At 51.8% G+C, this 11,595-nt stretch overlaps 2 protein-coding genes across 2 annotated transcripts; both read right to left on the bottom strand.

The window, feature by feature from the left end:
* Positions 1 to 1,079: 1,079 nt before the first annotated feature.
* On the bottom strand, positions 1,080 to 3,618 carry LOC114435366 (platelet glycoprotein Ib alpha chain-like). The gene is made up of 6 exons (XM_028405023.1): positions 3,613 to 3,618; positions 3,472 to 3,567; positions 3,197 to 3,382; positions 2,931 to 3,026; positions 2,673 to 2,852; positions 1,080 to 2,390 (listed from the first exon to the last, which is right to left on the bottom strand). The coding sequence occupies exons 1-6, from the start codon at positions 3,616 to 3,618 to the stop codon at positions 1,080 to 1,082; spliced, it is 1,875 nt and encodes a 624-aa protein (XP_028260824.1).
* A 1,486-nt stretch (positions 3,619 to 5,104) lies between these two features.
* LOC114436565 (kinesin-like protein KIF1C) lies at positions 5,105 to 11,116 on the bottom strand. Its single transcript, XM_028406881.1, has 13 exons — positions 11,023 to 11,116; positions 10,803 to 10,878; positions 10,640 to 10,719; positions 10,461 to 10,555; positions 9,873 to 9,956; positions 9,613 to 9,793; positions 9,371 to 9,443; positions 9,199 to 9,297; positions 8,910 to 9,071; positions 8,529 to 8,813; positions 8,372 to 8,461; positions 8,075 to 8,297; positions 5,105 to 7,992 (listed from the first exon to the last, which is right to left on the bottom strand). The coding sequence occupies exons 2-13, from the start codon at positions 10,857 to 10,859 to the stop codon at positions 7,157 to 7,159; spliced, it is 2,265 nt and encodes a 754-aa protein (XP_028262682.1). The 5' UTR covers positions 10,860 to 10,878; positions 11,023 to 11,116; the 3' UTR covers positions 5,105 to 7,156.
* Positions 11,117 to 11,595: the final 479 nt, after the last annotated feature.

The raw sequence follows: 11,595 nt of genomic DNA on the forward strand, positions 1-11,595 counted from the left end.
TCTTGAGACCAGAATTGATCCGCTCCTTCCTCATAAACCAACTCGGGAGGGGATCAGAAGAAACAAGGGGAATTTTAACCCTGACACTTGTGAGCTACTTTTTACAATGACCAGGTCAAAATGACCTACCTACACTGCACCACCTACCGACCCTTCACTCTTCAGCCACATCCAGAGTCTGAACTCCCATCAGTCCGGCAGTACAGTCCTTTCTGTTGGCCTGCAGCGTCCATCTCTCTGTCCGTTTTATTCTCATGGCCAAAACCGCGTGCGTTGTTCAAAGATCTTGTATTAACAGTAAGAGCTCTCACTCTGTTCATTCATGCTACTACATACAGACGTTCAGCAGAGAGTGGGTCATCTGTGTTATAAAACGTCTTTGGAGCACCGTGAGGACAGATGATAGATGAACATGAAAACACGGGAAGGAAGGGCTCTGATTGGTCCGGGTTTGAGGGATTGAGATGAATGAATGAAACAATTTATTACAATTATTTATTTTATTTACTACAAACAATAGATTTGATCGTGTACTAGGCTTCATCTCTGGCACATGGACCAGTCCAACCTGTGAAGGACACGTCTTCCTCAGAATGTTGCTGATCCAGTCAAAGCTCCCCTCAGGGCTCTGTCTTAGCCTCCTGCTCAGCATGTGAATGTATTCAAAGACTGCTGAGGTTATCTGTTAATCACTGTCACACAGGAGCTGTGCATTCTGAACATGTCACAGCTGCAGGGTGAAGGTGCATCCATGTCTTTACAGGAGGACAGGTCACAGAGTTTTGTCTGTAAGTCAGCATCAGAAAAGGTTTTGATTAAACCACCAGCTGACACCAGGCTGTAGTAAACTTAGTATGATTGAGGCTCCGCCCACATTCACGTTGTTCCATTTAGACAGGTCAATGCAAAGCTTGAAGTCGTAATATAATTAAAGTGAGTTATATAAACAGAGCTCTGATCAGCACAGACCAAACAGTGTTCGTAGCTGTAAACACGTTTATATCTGCTGGACATGATAACATGATGTCTATGACGACTGACTCACTTAGAGCCAGCCCCTAGAGGCAGTGGAGGGAACTTCATTTGTCGGCTCCTGAGGCCGCCTCTTGGTTGGTGGGTGCTGCCCAAGGCATGCTGGGTAAAAACTGTGCCATCCACTCGCCCCAGCTGCTCCTGGGCTCCGCCCCCTCCACATCCCCTCCACTGTTCACCTCCCACCCTCCCACCACCCAGTCCAGCTCCTCTCTTCCTCCTGCCTCTGCCTCCCTCTCCTCCCTCAGGATGACACTGTAGTGCTTTTTGGAGGCTCCTCCTCCACCTTTGCTCCTCATTCTGTGCATCTCTTCAAAAGTGCGTCCTCTCCTTCTACCTCCACCCTCTGCAGAGACTCGACACTCCTCCATCACATCCCTCCATCCCTCTAGCTCATCCTCTCTGCTAAACGGGCGGTACAGTGTCTTCCTGTACAACCCTGCACCTCCTCTTTCTCCTGCCTCCTCCACAGTTACGCCTCCTGTTGGCGTCAGAGTAACAAGCTGTCTTTCTGTCCCTCCTCCTTCCCTGTCCACACCTCCTTCTCCCTCATCTCTGTGGACAAACAAAACGGAGCGGTACAGGGCCAGTATTCCTCCTCCTCCTGCCTCCTCCCTGTCTGTCCTCCTGTTGTACGCTGACAGCATCACTCCTTCTCTGCCTCCTCTCCTCCTCGCTGTTGTCAGCGGTGTGTACACCCTCTTGTACCAGACAAGCAGCTTCGCCGCAGTCACCAGCACACACACTGCTGATGCTGCACACAGCAGCAGGCACCCAGCAAACAGCCAAACACAGAACCCCCCCGCCGCTCCCACAGGACGGGCTTTACGGCGCCGGGTGCTCAAAGCCTCATTGTCCCGCCATGGAGGGACGAAGGGGGCGGATGTCTCAGTGGCACCGGGTGCTGAGGCCGTCTGGAGACTTGGTGTTGTTGGAGCTGAAGTTACAGGAACGGGTGTGGTTGTTGGATTTGCAGTGGAGGGTGTGGTGGCTGGAGGGGTGGGAGGTGTAGCTAAGTACCACACAGCTGATGGTTCCTCTGTTCGAGTGTCAAGTGACCCTGAGTGGTCTGACCATTCAATGAGACTGGTGAAGGTTTGGTACCAGGACCATGTGACCACTCTGTGGTACACGGTATATAACTCAACTGACACTGTGCTTAAAGTGGGAGGAGGGCTGATGGGGGGAGAAGATGTAGCTGTGACGGGTGTAGCAGGAGTAGTAGTCCTCTGAGTAGCTGGGTGGCTGGGCTGGTGGAAGTCCCCACTTGGACCCAGTTCCGTGGAACTCGAACACAGATCAGATTCTTCCAGACTCATCACAGGTTTACCCTGATGCCAGTGTGGAGAGTCACAAACCTGAGGACACACAACAACCACAGAGCAGACCCACAGCAGGCCAGATGTGTAAAAAAAGACAGGCAACAACCCTTAACCCCGCTGGCAAAGGATGGACTTCACAAACCGAACTCTGGTCAAAGGTCAAAGGTCAATATGGTATCAATTTAATAGATTCACTGCCTGTCTGCCTGTTTTTCCACAGACCACAATGTCTTATTTAATGCCTGCTGGTTCGACCCTCGTGGCCTACAAAGCACACACTGATAAGATAAAGATAAATATACTGCCGTTTAAACTCACCACACTGTCGGCATCGCTCTTGATGTCCGGGCCATCACGCACATAGACGTTGAGTTCATAGTCATCGAGGTATCTGCGCAGGTAATCGAGGGAACAGGAGCAGGCCCAGGGATTGGCTGAGAGGTAGAGGTATGGTACCTCCTCCTTCTGGCTGAACCAATTGTCTGGCATCACCCTAATCTGAGATGACAAACAAAGCAGATCGGACTGGTCGGCCTACGCCCCTGCAGTCAGTGGTCTTGCAGTGTGTTTCTTCACCTTGTTGTTCTCCAGGTAGAGGGTTTCTATGGCAGGGAGGGGGTGGAGCATGAGAGCAGGTAGTACTGTGATGCGATTGGAGGTCAGGTCCAGGATCTAGAGGGTTAAACCAATGTGAAGCTGGTCAATAACAAAAGTCCTTCACAACCTCAGACAGTCTGTACTGAAAGCAGGCTGCCCTCCTGCAGACTCTGACTTCACCGTGCACATGTGACAATGTGAACCTTGACACTATCAGCCTGACATGCTGCAACCGATCAGCTGACCTCCAGCTTGTCGAGTCCAGAGAGGTTGCTCAGAGAGTCGATGGCGTTGTTCTCCAGGTAGAGTTCTGTCAGAGCAGGACAGGCAGAGAAGGAGCCGTCAGGGAGGAACGTCAGACGGTTCGACCCCAGCCGGAGCACACTGAGCGTGGGCAGGATGGGAGTCCCACTGGGGGTCACCTCTGGAACCTGGACAAGGACCGAGCACTGCTTAACACTGATCATCAGGTTTTACTTTGTGGGCACTGTGCAGACAGACAGACACCCTGCCCCCCCACCTTGTTCTCCGTGAGGTCAATCTCATAGATTTCATCAAAGATCTGGAAGGAGGCCCAGGACAGACTGGAGAACAGGTTTTTGGGAAACAAGAGAACCTAAAAACAGACAAAACAAGCAAAGAGGATGCAAACATGTCAGACCGTCATCTTATCGCACTCAAACAGGAAGCATGCGTCTCCGCCGTGGTCGCCTCCTGTCAGTCAAACTACACTCCAAATTATTCGAGTCAAAAACTTTGTTGATTCTCCCCCAAAGTCTGTTTGCAGGAGACTTTATCTGTATCAGGAGACGTGTTCTATTCATACCTGCATCTATATTTAATTATTACATAACATATTCTTTGACCACACCTGTGTGTTACAGTGTGATGCAAAAGCAACTCTGGTTTTCTCAGCTGCACATCCATGATGTGAGTCTGACCTTCCACCACATCCCTGAGGTCGGACTCAGACTGTGGAGTTCACGTGAATGCAGTGACGCTGCGGTTCTGTTCAAGCTCTAGAATGATTTGATGTGCCCCAAGGTTTCATCGTAGGTCCCACGCTTTTTTATCTTTAAATGCTACCACTTGGCCGTTAAACCAGGCTCAGTTAGTACTCAGAGGCCCAGAAAATCTCCTCCAGACTCTAATACTCAAAGTCAGTACATGAGAACAACCTTTGACCCCTAGGGTGCATGGATGCCATTCATTTGATTAAACCAATAGACCACGATCAGGTTCACACTAAAGTACACAATACATATGACACTGGAGAACTGCACAGCAGCTGTGCAGTTCTCCCTGGGCCGGTGGTCCTTGTCCCTGTCCCTGTGGCAACCGGTCACTGCTACAACCATGACTACACGGCACAGGAGGAGGAAGAGCTGCATGCTTCCAGAGACTGCTGGTCTGAGGGAAGATGCTGCAGTGGGACACGGTCAGTGTTAATAAGTGTCCCTGTGAGTGTGTGTGAGTGTGACAGCTGCTGAAGTGTGATAAGACCCGAGTCCAGCTGATAGTGTGTGTTTGACCGCAGAGCAGATGACACGGCTGCACATGGACAGCGCTGGCTTCCTGTGAGTTTCTGTCCATTAATGGTGATGGAGCATCTTTCACAGCTCGCGCCAGCGTGGGACGGTCGTTTAATCCAAAACCTTGTTGTGGATGCTGCGCTGCCCTCCTGTGGCTGACAGGCAGAAAGACACAAAGCACTTTGTCCCAGGTTTTTCATGCTGAGTGCTGCATTTCTCTACAATTACTACTAAAGGTGGAGGTCTCAGACATCATCTTTCTACCACATACAATGCAGCTTCCATCCATTCCCAGGAAGTTTGCACATACAGCAAGAACAAAGGGCTGTCCACCAGTCCACCTCCGGCAGTTTCATAGTCGTAAGCCAGTCGTTAGACTCACCTGGCCCAGTCAGCCAGACCATCACAGGTGTACCCACATATAAACCATGTTTCCCACCAAACAATTAGAACTGATGAAGCTGCTTGGATGAGCAGTAGAAAACTCTACAAGTCCAGACGCCTTGCTTCAACCTTCTCTACGTATGATGACCTGGATGACTGAGAATCTTCATCAACATACTAAAACACGATTTCTCTAAAATCCATCAACATCAGAAAAAGAAAGAGGACCAACAGGACTGAGTCTTACAGACTGTTTATTGCCATCATGTTGTCTGCAGGTAGAGCCTGAGATTGGTTCCTGATACAACAAAAACAACAAAGACAGACACAAAAACCCAACTCTGACACAAACGCAACGGAGGGGCCAATAGGAGAAGGGCTAGACCGTGATGTCATCATTTAATATCCGTGGGAACACAGACTGATTGAAACAGGTGTGTAGGGAATGGGCGTGGCCAATAATGGGGGTGGGGGGGGGGGGGTCAGGTTATAATGGGAACACACTCCAGGCCCCTCCAAAAAAACAAAACAAAACTACACATACGATTAGAAGAAAACCTTTAAAATATACTTTGAACTCATCCTGTCGACACACACACAGACACACACACTCATTCTCACAGGTGGGTGCATGAGGGTGAAGAAGCTCCTTCAGCAGCATTACAACATGTAATATAGTCATAATAATAATAGTGATGATGACATCATGAAGCAAAGGTCAAACTTGTAAAAGGGTTAAAACACTCACGAATACACAACAAAGAACAGCCAATCAGAGGCCAAGCTGGAAAAACAAGTCACAACTGAAGGGGCAGCATCTTTTCCCATCAGGCCTGGCGGTGCAGCAGGTTTTTAAGATTGTCCTGTGATTGGTCACTTCCAGAGACAGCGTCTCGGGCCAATCACAATCCCTTCTGGTGTTTCAGTCATCAGCATCACAGCGGCGGTGGCGCCCTCTCATATAGAAAGTCTTCAATGCTGCACTTTTTGTCTCCCACAATGCAATGTGGGCGGGGTTCGGGTGGCGCCGCCGACACCCAGCTCCTCTCCTGACAGTAAACACATGGTCGCTCAGTTTGACGGAGGAAGGCGTGGTTGAAATCTCCTCTTTTTCCAGATGTGCAGTGAACACATCAAAAAGTATAACCACAGAAAACATCATGACAGCGAAACAAACCGTGACATTAAAGGCAACATCAAGACACCAGGCGGCCAGCTTCCAGCTTCCTGACGCGTGGCTGCAGTGTCAGATCCTTACAGCAGAAAATTATCCTCGCACAAACACGTAGTGTCAAAGTCAAAGCTTATTGTGTCTCCGTCTTCTTCCATCTCTCACTACATTTCCCTACATAATCAATCACCCTTCATGATCCCTACACGTCTCCAACGCCACGTAAAAGTCGTACATATTCCTCCCATCTGTTGCAAATCACTTTCTACCATTTCCCACGATTGCCAGAGACAGTGAACACACCGTCAGCATGTGTTTTAAAATAGATTCATAAAAACATGTCAGATACACTTCAAATATACACACAAACCATCCGGTAAAACATAGAAACCTCTTCCCAGTCTGCCTGTAGGTGGCGCCTCAGAGCAACACTCTTTGGTTTGTAGCACTCGGCAATGCAGCATTCAAGTCGCGTGGGTGAAACGGCAACTATGAGCTTCAGGAGGTCTATGGGGATTGACTCACTTTGGGAGCTAGCCTCAAGTGGACACTTGAGGAACTGCAGTTTGTGCTACTTCCTGTATGAGCCTCATATCTTAGCCAAATGTATGGAAATGTGAAATGGTTATGCTAATTAGTAACTGTTCAAAGTAAAATAAACCATAACGCCTGTACGACATGCAGGCTGCGCTGGCTAAGCTAACACCTGTGCTCGTGTAGTGTAGCCATCCATTTGTAATCTGGCCAAGCTAACACAGAAGTCCAATCGCTACATCCTGCGCTAACAGGCGCTCACACCCTGGCTTTAAGGCACTGTTTACAAAGACTACATCAGGACACCAACACCAGTAAAAAATAACAACAAATAAAAAGGCGATCTTACCTCACGGCCCAACAGTTTCTCTGCCACTACGGCAACAACTAACCGGCGCTAACGTAAAGGCTATCTGCACACACACACAGCAGGACAGAAGATACAGGATGTGTGTGTTATTTGTTGTGTGACGGGCCGACTCACACACACACACACACACACACACACACATACATACACACTCTCTACAGCATCAGGATGGTCTGCATCCTGCAGCCAATCAGAAGCCGCCCTGTCTCAGAGGTCAGTTGGGGGTCTCTTTATTGTCGTTTTTGAGGTCCGGTGCACTGAACTGCCGTCTCATTCGGGGCGGGGTGGTGAAGGCCCACCCGCCTGGTGGTGGCCCCACCCCGAATATCATGTCAGCAGGAAGAGGGGGGGGCCCAGACCGCGGCAGGCTGTGGTAGCTGTGGGGAGGGCCTGGCTGGAATGGTGCATTGTGGGGGTTGTAGTAGGGATGGTGATGGTACTGATGGTACTGGTGTTGGCTGTAATGGAAGCCGCCATCTCTGTCTCTGTCCCTTCCTCCTCCCTTCCCCCCTCTCTCCCCTCCTCTCTCCCCCCCCGGCCCAGGTGATAACCCCCTCCTCTGTCTGGGTCTCCCCTGATGACCTCCACTGCCGCCACCGTGATGCTGCTCGGAGCTGTTGCTGCCGTGTGGGGAGCTGTCCAGAGAGTTGCGGCGGTAGCGGCGCTGCTGGTTTTGGTTGCGGAAACCGCCCTGGTTACCCAGGTTGTCTTGGTTACGCTGTTGCCAGGCGCGATGCGGGCTCGGGGTTCGCATACGAGGGGGTCCAGCTGGGAAGGGGAGCGGCAAGAGACCTACAGATTGACCCTGGAGGGGTGGCGAAGGCGAGGGAGAACCTAGCCCCTCCACTCCTCCTCCATCGTCCCTCTGCTCTCCCCCGTCTTCCACTCCTCCTTCGCCAAAACCCAGGGCCTGCAGGGCGGCGCTGGCCGGTCCCCAGGACAACCGGTGGGTGGGGTTACTCTTGAAGGGGAACTTGAGCTTGCGCTCCTGTGGCGGTATGAAGCGGCCTGTTCCTGGGAGATGAACAGGGACAGTGGGGGCGTTCTGACCTGCGGGGGGGAGATGCAGTAACAAAGAGCCGTTAGCTTTAGCTGTGGCTAACACACGACAGCTGCAGGGTTCGGCGCTGACCTTGGCTTTGGGTCTGTCCTCGCAGTTTCTTGGTGATGTTCTGTTGCTGCAGGTTCAGGATGCGTTGCTGTTCCTGTTTCAGCCAGCGGAGGCGACCCCTCCGGAATGCGGGGTCCTCCTCCATCAGGCGCTGGATTCGGCCGTCTGGCTGAGCCGGGCCGTCGCTGGCCCCGCTCTCCTCTCTCGGAGGCGCCCCGTCTCCTTCGCCGTTCAGGTCGTCGTCCTGGTAAAGAGAGGGAGGAGTCAGAGCAGAGTGACAGTGAGGACCAGCTGACGGGCGGGGGGGTGCTGACGTACCTGGACGGGTATGATGCTCTCCATCTTGATCATCCTGTCCCTCAGAGCTTTGATCTCCTCGTCCTTCATGTTGTTCTGCAGCTTCACCTCCTGCAGGAGCCACACGTGTCACCTCCTCCACTGACACTCAGAGCAACATCACTGCAACAACACTCACCTCCAAAATATCCGTCAGCTTATCAATGTGAGCCTTCAGGTCATACACCTTCTCTCCTCCCTCTGCTGTCTGTCCGCCTCCCCCTTCTCCTCCTCCCCCCTCCTCAGTGGGGGGGCTCCTCTCCTCTCCAATGCCCACAGTGTCGCAGACGTCCTGGGCCACGGCTCTCCAGGTGTCCTTCTCGTTGGTGTCCTTCTTGGCGTACATGCGGCAGAGCTCCTTCATCTTGACGATGGACAGCGCCTCGATCTCCTGCCGGGAGTGACGGAAGTCTCCCAGAGCCACCTGAGGGGGGCGCCACACACACACACACACAGGGGAACAGGTTGGAAAACCGCTTGTTTAAACGTGGACAGAGGACTGAGTATGTGTGTTTAGGACCTCGTAGCAGATCTCTTTGACGGCCTGCATGCGGAGGTCTTCGATGGTGACCCGTTTGGGATCCTTGCTGATCCTCCTCCTCTGAGGGATCTGATACACTCTGAGAGGCTCCCGTCTCTTCCCGCTGCTGGGCAGACCACAGCGCTTCACGATGGACTGCACCTGGACACACACAGAGGAGCAGAGGTCAGACCAGACCAGACTCAGAGGGCCGTGTAGCAGGAAATCAACATGTGGGTCTAAGACGGAGGAGCATCCTGCTGCTGGTCCCCCCAACACACACACACACCTTGTTGGCAGGTAGTTTCTCTCTGAGGGAGGAGATCAGTCTCCAGCTCTCCTCACACGATCGCTTGTCCGAGTCGTCACCACTGTCGCTGTCTGCATACTGAACACACACAGAAGAGTCAGCCATCATCCATCAGCTGTCAGCAGGTGAGCTGAGATAGATCAGGACCCACCAGTCTGTGCTGCTCCAGCAGCAGATCAGCCTCCTCCTTCTCTTTCCGGTACTGAGTCTCCATGTCCTGCAGTCTGCAACACACACACTCAGGTATTCAGACAGAGATCAGCTGCAGGTCAGACTGAGACTCTGAGTGTTGGTCATGTGACTCCATCATGGCTTCCTGCTGGCTGCTGGATTTCTGTTTTTATTTGTAACTGGTTCTGTTCAGAAGTCAAACAGGAAGTCAAGCCTCCGTACCTCTTCTCCATCTCCAGTTTGATGTCGATGCCTTGTTTCTCCAGCAGCTCTCTCTGAGCATAGTTCCAGTCCTCTGGCTCCCCCTGCTGCTCGGCCGTGACGGTGCGCTCCCTCTCCAGCCTCGCCTGCTCCGGGTGGTTGAACCGAAACACGTGGTTCTTCCCCATCACGATGCGGTTACCTGGCAACACAAGAAGAGGTCAGAGGCTGTGGCTTCAGAGCACAGAGAGCACAGAACACCACCTGATCTCCTTCAGCACCTTGTTTCAGTATGACGGCCTCGGTGATCTGCTTCCCGTTGACGTATGTCTCCGCTCCGACTAACGGCTCCAGAGTGACCTCCACTGCACAGAGAGAGACCAACACAGGCTTCAGACATCAGCACGCACTCTGCCGGCGTCAGTGGAAGTCCTGCTTCCAGGACTGCACCCGCAGGTCAGACACACACAGCGTGAGCGAGGGTGGAGGGGTGGGTGGGGCGGGGGCACAGGAAACATGGGTGTGAACATGAGGGTGGTGTCACCATGGCAACTACAGCAGTGACTGTTAAACGATACCTGACAGATTTCCTGGCAGCTTTTACAGGAAGAGAAGAAAAGAGGATGAGTGTGTGCACAGACACACGCGGTTACACACACACACACACACACAGTTACACACACAGTTACACACACACACACAGTTACACACACACACTTACACAAACTTTTTTCAGAGATAATCCACATCCTGAGACAGGACTAAGAGGTCAGAGCAGATTAATAGAAGCAACCCGTTTGACGCCACCAGGGGGCGCTCTAAGCACAGCAGTCAAAGGTACAGTTCATGAGAAACAAACAGCGTCTCACCTTCTCCCTGCTCGTTGATCTCACTGACAAACACACAGTGAATCTCCTTTATGAACTGACCCGACAGTTTGATGTCCACGTCCTGCTGTCCCACCCTGAGACACAGAGGGACACACCATCAGTAACAGGACCTGAGGCTGAGCATGAGGACGGACTACAGCCCAGAAAGGGGCTCTGACCTGGTGACGCCCTCCTTGATGTAGTACAGGAGACACTCTGACATCAGAGGGTCTTCATTCAGGTTGACCAGGTGAGGCGTCTGCAGCACACACACCAGGCATGTAATAACACAGTAATAACACTCTGATCCAGACAGACGTAAAGGGTTAAACATAAACTCACCCCTTTAGGAGAGAAGACGCCCAGGGTTCCTCCATCTTCCTTTATGGACACGCCCATCTCTGCCAGCAGCGCCTCTCTGGGTGAGAGAGGGAGAGAGAGGGAGGTCATGTATCAGCAGTCTACTTCCTGTTACTGAACCTGTCTGCAGCTCCTCTAGAGGGCGCTGTGCACACAGTGCTGGGTGAGTGGAAGGAGCTGGAGCATCAGAGGGGGGAGTTACCTCTCCAGACGGATAGATTCCGTCTTTCTGAGCTTCTCCTCCCACGTCTCGTTCAGCTCAGCGATGATCTTCTCTGTTTCCTGCAGCAAAGACACAAGTCTGCAGTTTGTAACGTGACAACTTCCTCGTGTACACACACACACAGAGACACACACAGAGACACAGAGACACACACACACACACACACAGACACAGAGACACACACACAGAGACAAAGATACACAGAGACACACACAGAGACACAGATACACAGAGACACACACAGAGACACACACAGAGACACAGATACACAGAGACACACACAGAGACACAGATACACAGACACACACACAGAGACACACACACAGAGACACACACACACACACACACAGAGACACAGACACACACACACAGAGACACACACACACACACAGACACAGACACACACACACACACAGAGACACACACACACACACACACACACACAGACACACACACACACAGACACACACAGAAACACACACACACACACACACACACAGACACACACACACACACACAGACACAGAGACACACACACAGACACAGAGAGAG

Source organism: Parambassis ranga, chromosome 5, assembly GCF_900634625.1.
Source record: "Parambassis ranga chromosome 5, fParRan2.1, whole genome shotgun sequence".
Taxonomy (NCBI): domain Eukaryota; kingdom Metazoa; phylum Chordata; class Actinopteri; family Ambassidae; genus Parambassis; species Parambassis ranga.

Excerpts from the sequence above, each read along its gene's own strand:
- LOC114436565 (XM_028406881.1), bottom strand. The coding sequence starts at position 10,859 with ATGGGCGTGTCCATAAAGGAAGATGGAGGAACCCTGGGCGTCTTCTCT. Across the intron at positions 10,720-10,802 it reads GCGTCTTCTCTCCTAAAGGG|ACGCCTCACCTGGTCAACCT; the intron begins GTGAGTTTATGT and ends TGTGTGCTGCAG. Across the intron at positions 9,444-9,612 it reads AAACTGGAGATGGAGAAGAG|ACTGCAGGACATGGAGACTC; the intron begins GTACGGAGGCTT and ends TGTGTGTTGCAG.
- LOC114435366 (XM_028405023.1), bottom strand. Across the intron at positions 3,383-3,471 it reads TTGACCTCACGGAGAACAAG|GTTCCAGAGGTGACCCCCAG; the intron begins GTGGGGGGGCAG and ends GTCCTTGTCCAG. Across the intron at positions 2,391-2,672 it reads AGAGCGATGCCGACAGTGTG|GTTTGTGACTCTCCACACTG; the intron begins GTGAGTTTAAAC and ends GTGTGTCCTCAG.